This window comes from Myotis daubentonii, chromosome 2, assembly GCF_963259705.1.
Source record: "Myotis daubentonii chromosome 2, mMyoDau2.1, whole genome shotgun sequence".
Taxonomy (NCBI): Eukaryota; Metazoa; Chordata; class Mammalia; order Chiroptera; family Vespertilionidae; genus Myotis; species Myotis daubentonii.
The window spans coordinates 15,697,537-15,718,911 of NC_081841.1; the positions used below are offsets into that span (position 1 = coordinate 15,697,537).

At 40.7% G+C, this 21,375-nt stretch overlaps 1 protein-coding gene across 4 annotated transcripts; it reads right to left on the reverse strand.

Moving 5' to 3' along the window:
- Window positions 1-8,821: 8,821 nt before the first annotated feature.
- On the reverse strand, window positions 8,822-18,449 carry SPIC (Spi-C transcription factor). 4 transcript variants are annotated; one of them, XM_059680909.1, is made up of 6 exons: window positions 18,331-18,449; window positions 16,979-17,003; window positions 15,258-15,354; window positions 13,441-13,505; window positions 11,664-11,772; window positions 8,822-9,394 (listed from the first exon to the last, which is right to left on the reverse strand). In XM_059680909.1, exons 2-6 carry the CDS (start codon window positions 16,979-16,981, stop codon window positions 8,985-8,987), a joined length of 684 nt encoding a protein of 227 aa, XP_059536892.1. In that variant the 5' UTR covers window positions 16,982-17,003; window positions 18,331-18,449; the 3' UTR covers window positions 8,822-8,984. The 4 variants fall into 4 exon arrangements, with proteins under 4 accessions (XP_059536892.1, XP_059536890.1, XP_059536893.1 ...); XM_059680907.1 differs by having other exon boundaries at window positions 13,441-13,550; XM_059680910.1 differs by having other exon boundaries at window positions 15,258-15,351; window positions 18,331-18,446.
- Window positions 18,450-21,375: the final 2,926 nt, after the last annotated feature.

Sequence of the window (21,375 nt, forward strand, 5' to 3'; positions counted from 1 at the left end):
ATACTAGCAATGAATATTTTAGCAGCCGATTGCCGCGTCATTAGTCTTGGACTGAATTGTTTGGTGTGTGCAACAGGAAATTTGCTTTCAGAGAACAAGAAAAATAGGTTTATTTGTGTTACGCTTATTAATTTGTGAAATTATTCAGTGTTAGGTAACTTAATGTTCTTGAGGTCAAAAGTCATTCCAGCCCTTTGAGGAACAGTTTTCAAACCAGAAAGTAACATTATCCATGTGAGCATTGGAAATATTTGGGGTCCATTTTATATTTTCAAGTACGGCCCGCGGGCTGGATCCAACCCATTTGAAATGAATAAAACTAAAAAAAAAAAAAAGACCGTACCCTTTTATGTAATGATGTTTACTTTGAATTTATATTAGTTCACACAAACACTCCATCCATGCTTTTGTTCCGGCCCTCCGGTCCAGTTTAAGAACCCACTGTGGCCATCGTGTGAAAAAGTTTGCCCACCCCTGGTCTAGAGCATCAGTTCTCAACTTGTGGGTTGTGACCCCTTTGGCAGTCGAACAACCCTTTCACAGGGGTCGCCTAAGACCATCCTGCATATCAGATATTTACATTACGATTCATAAAAGTAGCAACATTACAGTTATGAAGTAGCAACGAAAATAATTTTATGGTTGGGTCACCACATGAGGAACTGTATTTAAAGGGCCAGAAGGTTGAGAACCACTGAAAAGGAGAGATTTTAGGGCTGTTAAAAAATCAGCATTGTCCTTTAAAAATCAATTTAAAAAGCAATGAAAAAGAATAAACTCATGGAAAATCCAGCAACATTGATTAAATTCATAGATATGATATTGAGGAAAGTAGGACCAGATGCAAAAGAGAAAAGACTGTGTGATTTCATCCTATATAATAAAAGCAAAAACATGCAAATTAACCGTCCCTCTGCTATACCCAAGCCATGCCCACCAGCCATGCCCACCAGCCAATCAGGAGCAAGTATGCAAATTAACCCAACAAAGATGGCGGCAGCCACAGAACTGGAGTGAGCAGGAGGCTTAGGTTGCCCAGGCAATGGAGGAAGCCAAGCTTCCCGCCTGCCTGGCCGGCCCTGGGCTCCGCTCAAGGCTACAAAGTTTCATTTATAGAAGATAAATAAATTCCAGAAAAAAGAAAAAAGAAAAAAAGGAGAGGCTGGGAGCTTGGGTCACCTGGGGGCGTGGTCAGCCTGAAAACAGCCCTCAGTCCCTCACCTAGGCTGGCCACACCCCCATGAGGTGAGGGTCCCCACTGGGGACTTGACCAGCCTGCAAACAGCCATCAGCCCCTCACCCAGGCTGGCCAGGCACCCCAGCGGGACCCCCACTCTGATCTGGGACACCCTTCAGGGCAAACTAGCTGCCCCCACCCGTGCACCAGGCCTCTATCCTATATAGTAACAGGGTAATATGCAAACTGACCCTAACAGCAGAAAGACTGGGAATGACTGGTCACTATGACACACACTGACCACCAGGGGGCAGATGCTCAATGCAGGAGCTGCCCCCTGGTGGTCAGTGCGCTCCCACAGGGGGAGCTCTGCTCAGCCACAAGCCAGGCTGAAGGCTGTCAGCACAGCAGTGGTGGTGGGAGCCTCTCCTGCCTCTTCAGCAGCACTAAGGATGTCCGACTACAGCTTAGGCCTGCTCCCTCCTGGCAAGTGTACTTCCCCCGAGGGCTTCCGGGCTGCCAGAGGGATGTCTTACTGCCAGCTTAGGCCTGATCCCCCAGGGAGCAGGCCTAAGCCAGCAGATGGACATCCCCCTAGGGGTCCCAGACTGTGAGAGGGCACAGCCTGGGCTGAGGGACACCCCCCAAGTGCACAAACTTTTGTGCACCAGGCCTCTAGTTTATAATAATGTTCAAGAAGGTGGACATAGATTGGGAAGGAGAGTGAGAGAACCTTATGGAGTGCTGGAAGTATTGTTTTTCTTAATCTAGATGATTATTATGCAGGTGTCTATCTCATTCTATACAGTTAAGGTTAGGTATAATAATGCTCCACCTTAATGCACTTTATTCACTTTACTATATATGAGTGCCCAATCAAACAAGTAATTGCTGCCCAGTTTGCCTTAGTGCATAGAGCATCAGCCTATGGACCAAAGGGCCCCAGGTTTGATTCCAGTCAAGGGCATGTACCTCGGTTGCAGGCTCCTCCCCGGCCCAAGCCCTGGTCAGGAGGCAACCAATTGATGCAGGAGGCAACCAATCGATGTATTTCTCTCACATCGATATTTCTTTCTGTTCAGATGAATCCCTCAGGCTAGTATTGGATATAGGAAGGATAATGGAGAGAATATGTTTATGAAATTTTATTGTCGCTGACTGAATTATTAAACCCTTTTCATTTCCTCTTTGCAATCTGTGGTCAAATTTAGCCTGAGCTAGTTTGGTTCAGTGGATAGAGCATTGGCCTATGGATTGAAGGGTCCTGGATAAGATTCTGGTCAAGGGCACATGCCCAGGTTTTGGGTTCGATCCCCAGTGGGGGGCATGCAGGAGACAGCTGATCAATTATTCTCTGTCATCATTGACATTTCTATCTTTCTCTCTTCCTCTCCCTTCCTCTCTGAAATCAATAAAAAATATATATTTTTTTAAAATTTATGTTCTTTATTAATGTTTTATAAAGCATATTTTCTTTGTGGGAGAATGAGTGTAATTGCTGAGTCCTACTTTAATGTTAGCACTAATTGAAACTGTCTTAGTCTGTTCAGATTGTTATTAAAGCATACTATACTCTGGGTAGCTTATAAACAACAGAAATTTATTTCTCACAGTTCAAGAGACTAGGAAGTCCAAGACCAAGGTGCCAGAGCATTCAGTGTCTGGTGACAGCCACTTCCTGATTCAAAGATGGCTGTCTTCTAGTGTCTTCACATGGTGGAAAGGGAAGGAAAGCTCTCTGGGGATCACTTTTATAAGGACACTCAAACTATTCACAAGGGTTCCACTCTCATGACTTAATCATCTCCCAAAGACCCCCACCTTCCAATGCCATCACATTGGAGGTAGATTTCAACATGAATTTCGAGGGTGTACACATTCAGTCTATAACAGAAACCCAGATTACATGTAGAGATGACCAATATCAAGTTAGCCTTCATTTAATCACTCTGGATCTATCATGTTGTTGATTTTTTTGTTTTTTTTTCCTGCTGAATTTATTGGAGTAGCATTGGTTAATCACATTATATACATTTCAGGTGTACATTATAATACACCTGTATACTCAACCGTGTGCTCACAATTCAATATCTAGCTTCCTTCTGTTACCACATATTTGACCTCCTTTACGTTCTTTGTCTTCTCCCCACCCCCTTCCCCTCTGGTAACTACCATTCTGCTGTTTCTAACTATGAGTTTGTTGCTTTTTGTTTTATAACCCACACATGTTCTTTTTTTTTAAGAGTCCCTGGGGAAGAGCACCAGGAGGACACAAAGAAAAAGAAGTGAGTGGGGATGCTACAAATTGGAAAGGGCAGGCTCCAGGGGGCTCTTGGCCTGGATGGAAATGGCTCATGTGGTCTAGGAAGCTCTCTTGCTTCACAGTTATATGGATGGAACAGGCGTGAACCTGCCAAGCAGGAAGTAAGAAGCGAAGTATTTCTTCCCAGGGCTCCTTATGTAAGGTGGAGATTAAACCATAGCTTTCAAGCCAGACTGACTAAATTCTGGTTTTACTCTAGGTTTAGTATTTGCTAGTTTCTATCATTTATCAGTCTTTTTCCTTTTCAACTTCCAGTTTGGTCTCAGCTGGACTTGTTCAAGGGAAAAAGGAGATCGTGTTCCAGGTTTGCACCAGAAAGATAATGGGGCAAGAGCCCCTCCCTGTGGCTTAGTGGCAGGAGAGCAAGAAGCATTAGCTTTTGGATCTACTCTATGGAAGAAAGAAATGAAAGGAAATAATTTTTGAGAGGTATAAGCTTTCCTTAAGTTTGGTGGCATCTTCCTTAGACCATTGTTTCTTTGGCACCACAGGTTATAGATCATAAGGTCCCAAGTGCAGAGAAAATATCAGTTCAGGATAGCCACTGAAGATTGGAAAGCCATTAAGTGTATATTAGCATGAAATAAACACTATCATCACAATCAGTTTTGGTTTTATTGCTAAAGCCATAAGGTGTTAGTGATTTTTTTGTTTGCTTGTTTAGTATGGCAGGAAAATGTTTAAGTGAATATATAAATCAAGTAATCTCTTGTTAGTGATTTTTTTGTTTGCTTGTTTAGTATGGCAGGAAAATGTTTAAGTGAATATATAAATCAAGTAATCTCTTCAGACATTGTTAATCTAGAAGAAAGTATTGTATATAGTCAATACTAAGAGCAAGGACAGTTAGTCTATGCTTTCATATAAGCCTTGATCATTTTATCTTTTGCTGGGAGAGTATCTCACCAAGTTGCTATAGATTATATGCTATTATTTTTTAAAAGTATGTCTTTATTGATTTCAAAGAGAGGAAGGGAAAAGGATAGTGAGATAGTAACATTGATGAGAGAAGTGTCAATTGACTACTTTCTGCACGCCCCCTACTGGGGATTGAGCTTGCAACCTCGGCATGTGCCCTGACCTGGAATCAAACCAGGACCTCCTCTTTCATGACTCAACACTCAGCCACTGAGCCACACTGGCTAGGCAATTATATGCTATTTAATAAAAAATAGCAACAATGAAGTTATTCTCTTCAGCATTTGCATTAAGAGAAAAATCCTGGAGATTCCAAAATGGCAGCGGAGTAAGTGGAAGCTATACTGACTTGCTTCCAGGACCAAACTGGACTTATAACTAAAATACAGAAAAACCATCCTGAACAATCAACTAAAGACTAGCCAGAGAGAACCCTGATAACCAAGGATAGAAAGTGGAGACGGCATAGAGACTGGTAGGAAGTACAGAGATGTGAAAGGGCTGACCCACTGCCACAGACAGCAGCTGAAGTTCTAGAGGGATACCTCAGCTGTGGGGAGTTCTCACTGAGAACTCTGGGGTCTAAACCCAAGCTGGGCTCCCCAGCCCAGGGCACCAGAACTAAGAAAGGTGACCACAGAATATCTGGCTGTGAATAGCATCAGGGTTGCTGTCTGCTAGGGAGAGATGGCTAGAAATACAGGCAACCTCTTAAACAGCCGTTGCACAAAATTATGTGTGCAGCACTCACCTTGGGTTCCAGCAGAGTGAAGGCAGAGTGGATTGGACTGTGTGAACAGAAGCCAGGGTTGGGGGCTCTGGGATTATAACTCAGAAGCCCGACTCCCATTTCCTGTGCTGAGTCATTCCCTCATATTGCAGAGGACATCTTTCTCCAGCAGACCTTTACCATCCAGGCAGCTTTTGCCTGGAGTGGGGAGGGGGAAGCAATTGCCTCACCCTATTGGAAAACTGTTGACCTACCCTCTGGGGCTTATGAGGCCCATTAAGAGAGTGAGAAGAACAATCAGCCTGCAGGCAGAAGCAATTGCCCTACCCTGTTGGTAAACCTCTCACTCCATCCTGTGGTTGATAGCCTGAGGTTAATCAGACTGAATAACAATCAGACTTCAGGAAGAGGCAGGTCTCTGGAGCCTATAAGCTTTTCTTGATCTAATTCAGGGCCTGGAACTAGAAAAAGCAGACCTTAGTGCACATCTTGGTCCTTTCCAAAGGCAGCCAGCCCCAACAGAGGAAGCCACAAGCTGTGGATTGCTGATAGCTCCAAACAGGGGACTCAGGGCCAGTCAAAAACAGCATCTGAAATGGTGCTGCACTAGAGACTTGGAGTCATAGCAGATCTACCTAATACATACACTGAGTGGCCAGATTACTATGACCGCCCCATCAGTACAATGAAGGGAATTAGTTATGCAAATAATAATAATAATAAAACCTTGAGAGTATTTGCTTAGGAAGTTTTCAATATTCAGTATTTTTGGAAGTGTCAATGAAGTACTGAAGGGTGGTCATAATAATCTGGCCACTCAGTGTAGACACAAACCCAAACAGGCGGCCAAAATGGGAAGACAAATAAGCCCCAAATGAAAAACAAGAGAATTCTTTAGAAAAAGAGCTAAATGAAATGAAGATAAGAAATTTATCAGACATAGAGTTCAGAATAATGATGGCAAGGATGCTCAACAGCATGAGAAAAAGATATAGTAACTATGAAAAAAGACCAGTTGGAAGGAATGTCATAGCACTAATAAAGAGCACATTGGAAGGAATACACAGTAGATTAGAGGAAGCTGAGTATCAGATCAGTGGATTCTATGACAGGGTAGGAAAAAAAAAAATCACTCAGAGAACCAAAAAGAAAAAAACAATTAAAAAACACAAGGGCAGCTTAAGGGAGCTGTGGGACAACATGAAACGTAACAATATTCACTTTATAGGAATGCCAGAGGGGAAGAAAGTGAGAAAGAGATAGAAAATGTGTTTGAAGAAATAATGGCAGTAACCTTTCCTAATCTGGTGAAAAAAAGACAACCAACATCCTACTCAATGGGCCAAAACAAAACCATTTCCCTTAAGAACAGGAACAAGTCAGGGATGTCTGCTTTCACCACTCTTATCCAACACAGTACTGGAAGTTCTAGCCACAGTGATCAGACATGAAGAAATAAAAGGTATCCAAATTGGAAAGAAGGAAGTAAAACTCTCATTATTTGTAGATGACATAAAAATGTACATAAAAAAACCCTAGAGACTCCACCAAAAAACTACTAGATTTAATAAATGAATTTGGCAATATAGCAGGATACAAAATTAACACCCAGAAATCAATGGCAATGAACCATCAGAAAGAGAAACTAAACAAGCAATCCCATTTACCATTGCAACAAAAAATTTAAGATACTTAGGAATAAACTAAACCAAGGAGGTAAAAGACTTATATTCAGAAAACTATAGGATGTTGAAAAAAGAGATAGAGCAAGATCTAAGCAAGTGTAAGAATATACCATGTTCATGGATTGGTAGAATCAATATCATTAAAATGTCCATACTACCCGATGCAATCTACAGATCTAATGCAATGCCTATTAAAATACCAACAGCACATTTCACAGTTCTAGAACAAATACTCCAAAAGTTTATATGGAACAACAACAAAAAATCCTGAATAGCCAAAGCAATACTGAGAAAGAAGAACAAAGTTGGAGAGATCACAATACCAGATATCAAGTTATACTACAAAGCCACTGTAATCAAAACAGCCTAGTACTGCTGCAAGACAGACATATAGATCAGTGGAACAGAACAGAGACCCCAGAAATCAACCCAAGCCATTATGTTCAATTAATTTGACAAAGGAGGAAAAAGCATACAATGGAGTCAAGATAGTTTCTTCAATAAATGATGTTGGGAAAATTGGACAGATACAAGCAAAAAAGTGAAATTAGACCACCAACTTACACCATACACAAGGATAAACTAAAAATAGATAAAAGACTTAAATGTTACTCATGAAACCATAAAAACCCATAGGCAGCAAAATCTCAGACATCTTTCATAGCAATATGTTTGCAGATATATCTCCTAGGGCTGTGGTCGGCAAACTGCGGCTAGTGAGCCACATGCAGCTCTTTGGCCCCTTGAGTGTGGCTCTTCCACAAAATACCACATGCAGGTGCACGTACAGTGCGATTGAAACTTCATGGCCCATGTGCAGAAGTCGGTTTTTGGCCTGGGCGAGTCTATTTTAAAGAAGTACTGTTGATATTTGGCTCTGTTGACTAATGACTTTGCCAACCACTGTAGGGCAAAGGAAACTAAGGAGAGAATAAACCAATGGGACTACATCAAAATAAAAAGCTTCTGCACAGCAAAAGAAACTGTCAACAAAATGAAAACGCAACCCACTGAATGGGAGAACATATTTGGCAATAATACAACTGATAAAAGGTCATTATCCAAAATTATAAGGAACTCATACAACTTAACAAAAGGAAGACAAACAATCTAAATCCAAATTAAAAATGGGCAAAGGACCTAAATAGACACTTCTCCAAAAGTGGATATACAGATGGCCAAAAGACATATGAAAAAATGCTCAAAAATCACTGATCATCAGAGAGATGAAAATTAAAATGACAATGAAGTATCACTTCACACCTGTCAGAATAGCTACCATCAACATATCAACAAATGACAAGTGATGGCAAAGATGTGGAGAAAAGGGAACCCTAGTTCACTGCTGGTGGGAATGCAGACTGGTGCAGCCATTATGGAAAACAGTATGGAGTTTCCTCAAAAAATTAAATATGGAACTGCCATTTGACCCAGTGATCCCACTTCTAGGAATATATTCTAAGAAACCCAAAACACCAATCAGAAAGAATGTATGTACCCCTATGTTCATAGGAGTGCAATTTACAATAGCTAAGATCTGGAAACAGCCCAAGTGCCCATCAGTAAATGAGTGGATAAAAAATCTGTGGTGCATTTATACCATGGAATACTATGCAGCAATAAAAAAAGAAGGATCTCTTACCCTTTGAGACATCATGGAGGGACCTGGAGAGTATCATGCTAAGTGAAATAAGGCAGTCAGAGAAAGACAAGTATCACATGAAATCACTCATATGTGGAATCTAATGAACAAAATAGATCCAGGGACATAGAAGCATGGAACAGACTATCGAATCTCAGAGGGAAGGCGGGGAGAGTGGGTTGGAATAGATCAACAAAAGAACTTGTATGCATATATGCAGAGTGCATGGACACACACAATAGGTTGTTGAAGGGGTGGGGTGGGCTAGAAGGGGTTAAAGGGGGGGGAAAGAGGACATATATGTAATACTGAACAATAAAGATTTAAATATAAAAGAGAAAAATCCTGAAATTTATAGATATTTCTCTTTTTAAATTTTTATTGAATTTTATTAGTGTGACTGGTTAATAAAATTATATAGTATACAATTCTATAATTTATTAGTTATACATTGTATTGTGGGTTCGGGGATTTCTGATATTAGGAAATCGTAATATGTAAGATTATATTTAGCAGGTATGGTAACTCCGCTCACAGCAATTGGCATATGTATAGTTACAATTTGCATTCCAGCTATTTAAACTTAGATATCCTTGACCAGGTTGAACATACTGTGAGTAGAAATAAGATGGAGAGAGTCTTTGGAGAATGGCCTCATTGAATTGGTAAGTTAGTTTTCTCCGGATTTTGATGATTTCCCCAGTTCTTCCATAATTCCTCAGTGCTCTGGCCATTTTCTGGTAAGTCATGGTCTTCCGGTTGCCTTTTCTTTTGCCCCAAAGTTGGGCAAGTTTTTCTTTGTTTTTTGATACAAACTGAAAGATGCCTTTGGTCTTGTCTAGCCACTGAATACAAGATGCCATCTCAGGGTTACACAGAGATTCATGAAGGTATTCGAACAGTCGGAGCTTCTTCCTGCCTAAAAAGGGGGAAAACAACATCATACTCCACTCATTGCTGTAACAAGGAACATCCTCAGGAAGGGTTTATTGACTACAACGTGGAAAGCTGTTCTGGGACTGGTTTCCTCCTTCTCATTCACGTAGGCATGCATTTATGGCATCATTTTATGGGACTTGAAAGTCAAGGGTCTTTTTGACCTTGAGCTTTCAACTGGACCTTTATTTGTTGGAAAAGTTATCAAAAAATCTTGTATTATCGCCGAAACCGGTTTGGCTCAGTGGATAGAGCGTCGGCCTGCGGACTGAAGGGTCCCAGGTTAGATTCCGGTCAAGGGCATATACCTTAGTTATGGTCACATCCCCAGTAGGAGATGTGCAGGAGGCAGCTGATCGATGTTTCTCTCTCATCGATGTTTCTAACTATCTCTTTCCCTTCCTCTCTGTAAAAAATCAATAAAATATATTTTTTAAAAAAATCTTGTATCATCCTTCAATGATAAAGAGAAGCCTGGAACCTCTTTACCTGAATCTCCCATTTCTCATGTGGTCTTTTTCTATAGTTAAATCTTAACTAGTATTTTTATATCAAGTGTTAAACTTTCTACAGACCAATGAAACTGAGCAAAAACTCAGGAAACTTCAGGAATGGATGACCAAGTTTAATGGTTTTAAAGGGAAGCCCCAAAAGCCATTTTCAGAAAGCAAGTCATTTGAAGGTCTTTATTCAAATGAGTTGTCAAAATGAGGTAAGGAATATGAATCCATTTTGTAAAAGGCAAAACACTATGCAAACCTAAGTGAAATTGATAACAGAGACTTAGGTAAAAATGCGAACTCTGGGTCTGCATAATTTCTTGAAAAAGCAAGTATAGAGAAAACTGGAGTGGAAAATGCCAAAATATCTTCATGACATTTTGATATTGTTTATGAGCAATGACAATGGGCACTGTGATATTTTTTCATTGCTGTTACATAAAATGGTACTGTCAGAGTTTTTCTCTTTAGGAGCATAGCCCTTTACATTTTAGAACTACTAGACAGGAAACTTCAGGAAGATTTGTTGTGGTTTTTTGTTTGTTTGGTTGATTGGATATTTTTAGCAGAACAAAGAACAAAGGTGACCACCCATTTTGTAACTTGGGGGTTGGCCTGTAAATGCCATGCCTCATCAGATCTGTCAGGAGCTAAAAAAAAAAATCCATGGCCAAATTCCATTTCCCCCTTGAGAAAGTAAAATACTGGATTTCCAAACTGCTTTAAACAGCCTCTGGGGAGTCATACTCTTGCATCAGTCATCAGTCATCCAAAAACCTCAAAAGTTTCTACAAAGATTATCTTTTATGTTGTATTATCTTGAGTTTATGAACTGAGTAATGAAAGGGACTTACCAAAAACAAATCATGAATTAAAAGTCACAACCTTGACCCCGCCTCCCGCCCCCCCCCCACCCCACACACACTTCATAAAAATAAAAAATAAAAAAATAAAAGTCACAACCTTAAACAAACTCACTGCCTCTCATCCAGTGGTTAAATCAATTATAATGAATCCACAACTTTTTTTAAAAAATGTTTAAATTTTTATTTTTTTAAAATAAAAGTATTATATGCTCATGGTAAATGATTAAAACAGAAGCATAAAGTGAAAGTAAAAGTTCTAGTCTATCTTACATATTTCTAGAAAGTGTTTTTCTTATTTTTGCATATACAAACATGCATATTCTTTAAAAAATTACAAATGGTGCCCTGGCCAGGTGACTAGGTTGGAGTGTTGTCCCCTACACCTAAAGGTTGAGGGTTCAATTCCCTGTCAGGCACATAACCTACCTAGGTTTTGTGTTCAATCCCTGGGGGCATACGAGAGGCAACTGATCCATGTTTCTCTCACATCAGGAATTCAAACTAATAAAATATCAAATTATTATGGAACATTTTTTTTGCAGAAAACTTAATAAAGAAGATGATTTCTATCCCAAGGACTTCACAACTGGAATAAGAATGCTAAAATAACTTGTGAAAAATTCCCTTTTGATACCTAAAATATAATATATACACATTATGTATTTATTTGAGCTAAGTGGATACTTTGCAGCTTTGTAAAATCTCTATGAAGCAATAGGAAAGCTCATCCAAGATGAACAGCTTGGAGTAGTTCAGTCTGTCTGAGTTAAATTATGCTCAATCGTGATTAGAGAATATCTTGCAAATACAATTCCAAACAGATATGAAATCCCCTTAAAACTGCTTTGAGGGAGACCTGGTTCTTTTACACGATGGATCCATGTACCTTTTCCTCCCTTTTGCTGGAGAACAGGAAACTGTACCATCTGGTTTTCAGGGATGTTCTGCAGAGACTGATGAATATTCCCTTCAAGACAGAGGTCCACAGGACGGTTCTATACAAACAATGCAGCAGGATGTTAAGTGGGACTTTCCATGTGGCCCTCAGTTGGTGGCTAAAGTCAAACGCTGGGGGCAAAAGAGTGTTAAACATCCAGATTCTCCAAAGCACTACCCTCAGCTGCAGCCAGATATCTCCCAGGGACAGAACTAGCATATCTGCAGAGGACCTAGGGATGGGGGGTCCTCTTTGGGTTTGTGAGGAGTTCCATATTGTCCTCTGCCGATGAGAAAGGACAGGGGATGGCTTCCCTCCCCTGAAAATGCCAATGAGAACGCAAGTCCAAAAAGAGTCAGTAGCAGGAATTTAGGTGTCAGCAAAAAGGGGAGACGGGCTTCCATTCTTGCTTTGGATGCCCATCCAGGCAAGAGGAGATAAGAGGAGAAAGATGGCAACCAAAGGAGGGCAGAGCCAAGAAAGGGGGCAGGAGCTCCTACCATTACATATGTCAAGGATATGTGGATCTCCATGGGTGGAAGGGGCTGAACTTGAGCGATCTTACCACACCCCATGCAAGAGGGCTGCCCAACAGCCAAGGACTTCCTAACCACAAGAGGCAGTGCAGTGTGTGTATGCCAGGCTGTGGGAATGGAAGTGGAAGGAGGGTTGCCAGATTTTGCAAATGGAAATATTGGGCATCCTGCATTTTACCTGGCAACCCTAAATGGAGGCAGAAGAGCTTAAGCTGGAACCAAAAACTCCCTCTTCAAAGAAATGTCCCGTGGAAAGGCCACGACAGAACAATGTACAGGGTCACAAAGAAAGATTTTTGCATAGCACGGTTGCAAGTAATGACAGAAGAAAAAGGAAAATCATTTCCTATTTACTCCCCACTACATTAAGACTGCTTTCATAAAATGGACACATCAGAACAATGTAAAAGAACACACGGATGGAGAGAGATGGTGGGGATATTTACTTTTGCAGGAAGCTACTAAAATATAAATTAATTGGTCCAATACATATAGTTAGTGCTTGGGGTGTGGGGGAATAGGACAGATGAATACAAAATTGTAGGTAAAGCCAATGCAGGGGATGTTTGGGCGTTTGCCCTCTGGTTTTTAGGGACCCATCACAACTGTTCGGCAATTTTCCGGACGTACTTAAGAGAAGCAGTGATCTTAGAACCTTGAAAGCGCCTCCTCTTTCTAGAAGTCTGCCACTGGGTGAGGAGCAATAACAAAGGGCAGTTTCCTTCTTCACAGCACTGCTCATCATCACCCACATTGCCTTTCAAATTCATACCCTGGCCCCGGTTTGGCTCAGTGGATAGGTTTGGCTCAGTGGATAGAGCGGCGGCCTGCGGACTGAAAGGTCCCGGGTTTGACTCCGGTCAAGGGCATGTACCTTGGTTGCGGGCTCATCCCCAGTAGGGGGTGTGCAGGAGGCAGCTGATTGATGTTTTTCTCTCATCGATGCTTCTAACTCTCTATCTCTCTCCCTTCCTCTCTGTAAAAAATCAATAAAATATATTTTTAAAAAATTCATACCCTGATTGATGGTAGCCATGAGTAAGCAACCATGAGTAAGCATTTGCAGTCTTGTGCTTTCAGCTGGGTTTCAGCTATCATTCATCAAGTGCCAAGGGGAAAGCTGGTGTGAAGGGGAAATTTACCTGTTACTGAGGGGGTTTGGAGAGAGGCCTCTTGGTGTGTATACTCACTATTACTGTTTTCCAGTTATAGATAGGTTGCTCTGGAGGCAGCATACCATAGCAGCTGGGACTTCCTGTGACATAACAGTGGTTGAGGACATTCACATAGTCTTTGCAATCTAAGGTAAAAACAGATTTAAAAAGATAAAGTTTATGTTTGTGCATATATGTGCTTATATGTATAAGCTTATGTATGCAATTGCTTCCACCCATGTTCTTTTCATCACTTAGCATTTCCTTAGGGTGTTTATTGCATTATGCTGATATTACAGATACATTTTTACATATTCCATTTCTCCTACTAGAGTACATGCTCCTTGCAGGATGAGATCGCATGAATTCTTGTATATTGGAACTTCCCACAATACCCTGTGTAAACTCAATTGTGAAAATATCTGCATCTCATCTAGGCTATACTTCTATAGTCTATGGGATAATGGGTAAGAAAGAATAGCATACTTATTTTTTCCAGTAGAATATATTTTGCTTGGGTGGAAGGTCTTTAAAATAAACGAGAATAATTGAAGAGCCCTTTCTGAAAATGTCAGTAAGATATCTATAATAATAAAAGCGGCCCTGACCAGTTTGGCTCAGTGGATAGAGTGTAGGCCTGTGGACTGAAGGGTCCCGGGTTTGATTCCGGTCAAGGGCATGTACCTTGGTTGTGGGCACATCCCCAGTGGGAGGTGTGCAGGAGGCAGCTAATCAATGTTTTTCTCTCATCAATGTTTCCAGCTCTCTATCCCTCTCCCTTCCTCTCTGTAAAAATCAGTAAAATATATTTAAAAAAATAAAAAATAAATAAAAGCATAATATGCTAATTAGACCAGACAGCCGAATGACCTTCCTGATGTCATTCCAGACATCCTTCTGGATGAAGCCATGGTGGTGGGGGCCGAAGCAGAGGTGGTTAGAGATGACCAGGCAGGCAGACAAGTAGTTAGGGGCGATCAGGCAGGCAGGCAGAGTGGTTGGGGCAATCAGGCAGGTACGTGAGCAGTTAGGGGCAATCAGGCAGGCAGGCAAGTGGTTAGGGGTGATCAGTTAGGCAGGCAAGCAGGCGAGCAGTTAAGGGCATCAGGCTGGCAGGCAGAGTAGTTAAGGGCATTCAGGCAGGCAGGCAAGCAGGCAAGCAGTTAGGGGCAATCAGGCAGGCAGATGAGTGGTTGGGGCAATCAGGCAGGCAGGCAAGTGGTTAGGGGAGATCAGGCAGGCAGACAGAGGCAGTTAGGGGTGATCAGGCAAGCAGGTGAGCAGTTAGGGGCATCAGGCAGGCAGGCAGAGTGATTAGGGGCCATCAGGCAGGCAGGCAAGTGGTTGGGGCAATCAGGCAGGAAGGCAGAGGCTGTTAGTGGCAATCAGGCAGGCAGGCAGGTGAGAGGTTAGGAGCCAGTGGTCCCGGATTGTGAGAGGAATGTCCAACTGCAGGTTTAGGCCCGATCCCACAGGGATCCCTGTGGGATCGGGCCTAAACCGGCAGTCAGACATCCCCCGAGGGGTCCTGGATTGCAAGAGGGTACAGGCCAGGCTGAAGGACCCCTCTGCCTCATGCATGAATTTCGTGCACTGGCCTCTAGTGCTTAATAAAAAATGATATGTCTTAGTATTCCTGTGTGGAATGTCGTTCTCTACGTATTTTGCATTTTATATGTGAGACTTTAGATTGATTTAGGCTAGGTAACCCTGGATGCATTTTGCCTTTGTTAGAATTAATTCTAGCTGCATTGGGTAAAAACAGTCTTCTCTGTTCTGATCATTATTCTTGCATATGTATGTTACCAACCAGCCATTTGATATAGCAGCAGAAGAAGGAGCTAACATCTTACCTGGCAGGTACTGAAGATCTCCAGTTGAATGTTGCCTCAGTACATCAAAAGCATCTTCAAATGCTTGGCCCAGCCTATCTTGTTCAACACAAGCCTGCTAGAACAATAGCAATACTTTGGAGTTGTGAAATTATCAATTGGAGGGTTTCTTAACCATGGCACTATGACATTTTAGGTTGGCCAAGTCTTTTTTGGGGGGGAAATTGGGGGTCTGTTCTGGGCATTTTAAGGTGTTTAGCAGCATCCCAGGCCTCCATCCACTTACTAGATGCCAGGAGCACTCCAACAGCTGTGACAATCAAAATGTCTCAAATATATTCAAATATATCCTTGGGGACAAATTCAACCCTAATTGAGAGCATTGCTCTATAATACATATTTAGAGACCAGTATTCATACTATATAGTATAGTATTTTTTAAATGGTGTTTTTTATTGGTTTTTTGGATAAGGGGAAAGGGAGAGAGAAATAGAAAAATTGATAAGAGAGAACATTATTGTTGTAGCTGGTTTGGCTCAGTGGGTAGAGCATCGGCCCGCAGACTGAATGAAAGATCCTGAGTTTGATTCTGGTCAAGGGCATGTACCTGTGTTGCAGGCCCCTCCCAGGCCCAGGCCCTGATGTAGGAGGCAACCAATCATGTGTTTCTCTCACATTGATATTTCTGTCTGTTCCTCTCCCTAAAAATCAATGGAGCCCTAACCGGTTTGGCTCAGTGCATAGAGCGTCGGCCTGCAGTCTGAAGGGTCCCAGGTTCGATTTTGGTCAAGGGCATGTGCCTTTGCTGTGGGCACATCCCCAGTAGGAGGTGTGCAGGAGGCAGCTGATCGATGTTTCTCTCTCATCAATCAGCTGCCTCCTGCACACGCCACACTGGGGATTGAGCCTCCAACCTGAGCATGTGCCCTGACCAGGACAGGAATTGAACTGGCTACCTCCTGGTGTGTAGGTCGATGCTCAGCCACTTAGCCACACCAGCCGGGCTATAGTAAAGTATTTTAACATTCTTGTAAAATTTTTCAAGGAATTGTAGAGCTGAAGACTGATTTGGAAAAAGGGATCAATAAATTATCTTTGTGAATAGAGCATCGGCCTTCAGACTGAAAGGTCCCAGGTTTGATTCCAGTCAAGGGCATGTACCTTGGTTGAGGTCACATCCCCAGTAGGAGGTGTGCAGGAGGCAGCTGATTGATGTTTCTCTCCCATCGATGTTTCTAACCCTCCCTCTCCCTTCCTCTCTGTAAAAAGTCAATAAAATATTTTTTTAAAAATTACCTTTAATCAAGAATCTGAAATGTTATTTAAAAACAAAATGCTCTTAATTTCTTTTTTCTTTTGTTAATCCTCAACCAAGAATATATTTCCATTGATTTTTTAGAGAGAGTGAAAGGGAGTGGGAGAGACAAAGAAAGAAACATTGATGCAATTGGTTGCCTCCCACAAACACCTCAGCCCGGCCTGTACCCTCTCCAAACTGGCAGTCGGACATCCCTCTCGCAATCTGGGCCCACTGGCTCCTAACCACATACCACCTGCCTACCTGATCACCCCCAACCACAAATTTCATGCATTGGGCCTCTAGTAAATAAATAAATAAGCTTTTTTAAAAAAAGATTTAAAGTAGAAGTGTTGTGCAAACCATTGCTTACTCTTATTAATCTAATCCACGTATTTTATTTTCAAAATGGAAAATGAATAAAGATTTTTACATGACCACTTACCATACTTCTTATTAACTTGGCAATTCTGAAAAAGATTAATATTTAAAAAACAAAATTAAGTAGTGTCTCTATTTAATTTTCCTCTGAATTAAAAGATCTTACTCAAAATTTTTTCTAAAAAATGTCTTACATAAACCAAGAGTACCATCTGATTAGTATATATGATGAGTACAAATTTTCTTCCTATAAACATTTTTTTTGCTCTTCTATCATTACAAAACTTCTTCAATTTAAAAAAGCTAAATAGAATTAATTACCTACCTGGTTTAACTTATAAGAGAATACAGAAATAACTCACGTATATATTTAAATATTTAAAAGTATTCCTAAGTTCTGATAATCAAAATTATTTTCTCCATTAAGCATAGCTATTTGGTTTTAGCAGTGATTTTTTTAAACATTTCTGATGTTCTATAGCCTTCAGAGAATCTGGTGAAAGACATACTTTTTCCCTTATGAAATGTAGAATTATATCACAAATAAAATATAGGCTTTGAAACACATCCATGGACTTCCTAAAATCCTGAGTTAAGAACCCTGATCCATAATTTTATATTATCTACTTTCTTATCCCTGTAAGTAATTTAGATTTTTGTTTTAAATAAACAATTATCACACTGACCCACATTAAATGTTTTTTAATTCTACTTTCTATAAAACTTCGCACACACAAAGAAATCCACATAACAATAAAGTGTATGGGGTAACCAACATTGCTTATCATTTCATTTAGGACACCTATCAACTGTTTATACAAGTTGTTAACATTTATCCTGCAAACACAATGAGCTTACTCTAATATTTAATACGGCATTAAACAATGAGATGATAGGATCACTATATCATGTCAATTAAAAGAGAATACGAAAAGAAAAGCCATAAAATCGGAAACTATTGAGATGATGGGTGTTAACTAATATTATTGTGGTCATCATTTCCTAATATTTTCTTATATCAAATCATCATGTTGTACACCTGAAATATATACAATACTATACCTCATAAAAGCTGGGAAAAATGTATTTTTCAAAAGCCACATCAATGACTTTCAATTAAATATGCCTCTACTTGCAAGCGCCAAAGCAAATACATGAGTGTTGTACTTTGAATTAAATACTTAAATGAAGCTACTCCTTTTTTACTACAATACCCCACGAAACTGCCACAACTCTCAAAAGCAGCAAACTCAAAGGGAAGAAAAAAGTTTGAAAACGTATTGATCACTCTGCTGCTTAATATATCTTGTATCAGGACAGCCAGTAAAAAAAAAAAAAAAACACTCATTAGACCAAAGGAGAAAATGAATAACCATTTTTACAAGACGCTATGAAAAGAACAAGTTTAACACTTACCAGGAAGGCACTTCAACCCCTTACAATGATGTTTCATGAATATCAGAATCGTTAAGACAGAACTGTCAAGAACTCACTGCAGAATTGCATTAAATAGCTGTTTTTAAGGAAGTGCTACAAAAGGGGATTTTTTTTAAAAGATACAGTGCCTTCATAATTTCTCTTTCATGATACGGCCAGTGGACACCAGGGGCTAATATTTTGAAGAGGCGCAGAATAGTTTGTATCCTATGGGCCAAAGCATTAGAACAAACCCCATGAAACCCCCACCCAGTGTAAGTTGCAGCCCTTAGGCCTGCACAGCCCTATTGGAAACTCTGACCTGTGCAATGCTTGCCCCTCCTCTTTTTTTTATTCCTGTTACTTCTCCCCTGATTCTGGACCTTAATCGCCTTTCTTTCTTTTTTTATATGTATTTTTTATTTTTCTTAAATATACTTTCATTGATTTCAGAAAGGGAGAGAGAGAGAAATCAATGAGAGAGAATCATTAATTGGCTGCCTCCTGCACACCCCGCTGCAACCCAGGCATATGCCCTAATCAGGAATCGAATTGTGACCTCCTGGTTCATAGGTCGACACTCCATCACTGAGCCATGCCAGCAGGGCAATATAGGGCCTTTCTTGTTCGGACTATTTAGCAGCTGTCTCATTCTGATCTCCCCAAATGGGTCTCTTTACTCTCAAACTTCTTTACTCATACCGTGATTTACTGATCGCCTTACTTGCGAGTTTTTAAAGGCATAGGCCTTGCCTTGGCATTGGAGGCCATTCATTCCAGCCTTAGTTCTATTGACCATAGTTCATTTTATTTATTTACTTACTTACTTAGTTACTTACTTGCTTGTTTACTTATTTATAATACTCATCTCTGATTATTTATTTATTTATTTATTTACTTATGTATTATTTATAATATTCACCTGAGGATATTTTTTCCATTGAGCCTCAGAGAATGGAAAGGAGGGAGAGAGAGAAACATTGACATGAGAGAGATACAGATTGGTTGCCTCCCACATGAGCCTGACCCTGGGGCCAGGAATCAAACCTGCAACTCAGTCCAGCCAGTGTTGCTCAGTGGTTGAGTGTTGACTTAGGAACCAGGAGACCCCAGTTTGATTCCCAGTCATCAATTCCCAGTCAGGGTGCATACCCATCATTGATATTTTTATCTCTCTCCCTCTCCCTTCCTCTCTGAAATCCATAAAAAAAATGTATTAAAAAAAGAAAAAAAAATACATGCACCCTATGTTCCTAGCAGCACAATTTACAAAAGCTCAGACTTGAAAATAGCCTAAATGCCCAATAACAGATGAGTGGATAAAAAAACAATGGTAGCTGTAGCCGGTTTGGCTCAGAGCATTGGCCTGCGGACTGAGAGGTCCCGGGTTCAATTTTGATCAAGAGCATGTACCTTGGTTGCGGGCACATCCCCAGTGGGGGGGTGTGCAGAAGGCAACTGATCTATGTTCCTCTCTCATCGATGTTTCTAACTCTCTGTCCCTCTCCCATCCTCTCTGTAAAAAAATCAATAAAATATATATATATTTTTTTTAAAAAGCCCTAACTGGTTTGGCTCAGTGGATAGAGCGTCAGCCTGTGGACTGAAAGGTCCCAGGTTCGATTCTGGCCAAAGGCATGTACCTTGGTTGCGGGCACATCTACAGTAGGAGGTGTTCAGGAGGCAGCTGATCGATGTTCCTCTTTCATCAATGTTTCTAACTCTCTATTACTCTCCCTTCCTCTCTGTGAAAAATCAATAAAATATATTTAAAAAAAAAAAGAAAGAAAGAAAAGAAAAACCCTAACTTAACTCTGGTGCCGTGTCACATATAGAAATTTTTTGATATTTGCAACCATAGTAAAACAAAAGATTTATATTTTTGATATTTATTTTATATATTTAAATGCCATTTAACAAAGAAAAATCAACCAAAAAAATGAGTTCGCGTGTCACCTCTGACACGCGTGTCATAGGTTCGCCATCACTGGCCTATGTAATACTTTCAACAACAAAGATTAAAAAACAAAACAAACAAACAAACAAAAAAACAGCAACCTGAAACTGAGGTAAGTACCTTTCGCCGGGAATTCAGAAATCAGACCTTTGGTCTACGGGCCGATGCTCGAACCACTGAGCCAAACCAACCAAAACTACCAGCGCTCATTTGAGAGGAGGTGCTATTGCTTTCCCTGCACACGTGGATCCTGTAGATGTTTAGTAGAGGTTTAGCAAATAGTAGCGGTTGATGGGTGCTGATCTACCAGTAAACTGCTTGAAGCTGCTGCATTTGCCAAGGGCGTCAAGTTTTCTTCTTTATCTTGAAGGTTTCTTTGTGTTGGTTTCCAGTGGCTCTGATGGAAACTATGGGTGCTCCGTCCACCTAAAAATGCTTCATTCTCAGCCCACCCATCTTACCTGTTCTCCTGAATCCAATCTAGCATCCACAGGTACCAGGTAGAAATCACTCACTCCTCTGAAACACAAGCCTGCATCAACCTAACTCACCGCAACTTTCTGCCGCTTTAATAGCTGTCACCTGTAGCCCGGGGGGGAACCACCCAAGGGTTTCTAGTAAATCTTCTACAGGGTGGGGGAGAGATTTTTCTAATCAGCATTTTGGAATCCTAAATCACCGTTGATATGGGACTATTGTTCTAAACTACTTTGTTGAGCTGTTTTGTTTTGCAAATATACACACCATCCCTCTTCTGAAATGTAGATGTTTTATATAATCCTATTGAGCCTGAATGGTTTAGTGATTGAGCCTTGACCTATCAACCAGGAGGTCACAGTTGGATTCCCAGTCCTGGCATATATCCGGTTGCCAACTAGATCCCCAGTGTGAGGTGTGCAGGAGGTGGCCTATCAATGATTCTCTCTCATTGTTGATGTTTCTATCTCTCTCTCTCCGGCTCCCTTCCACTCTGAAATCAATAAAAAAATATTTTTAAAGAATAATAATTACTTGCTCTCAATTATTCTTTAAATTTTACTGAGACTTGTTCTGAGACTCAACATAGGACCTCTCTTTCTATCTTTATT

What these genes read in the sequence shown, in the direction of transcription:
- SPIC (XM_059680907.1), bottom strand. An exon ending in AGATCTTCAGTACCTGCCAG is followed by an intron (nt 13,551 to 15,257) that starts GTAAGATGTTAG and finishes TTTTTACCTTAG; the next exon opens with ATTGCAAAGACTATGTGAAT. An exon ending in CCAGCAAAAGGGAGGAAAAG is followed by an intron (nt 9,395 to 11,663) that starts GTACATGGATCC and finishes CCCCCTTTTTAG; the next exon opens with GCAGGAAGAAGCTCCGACTG.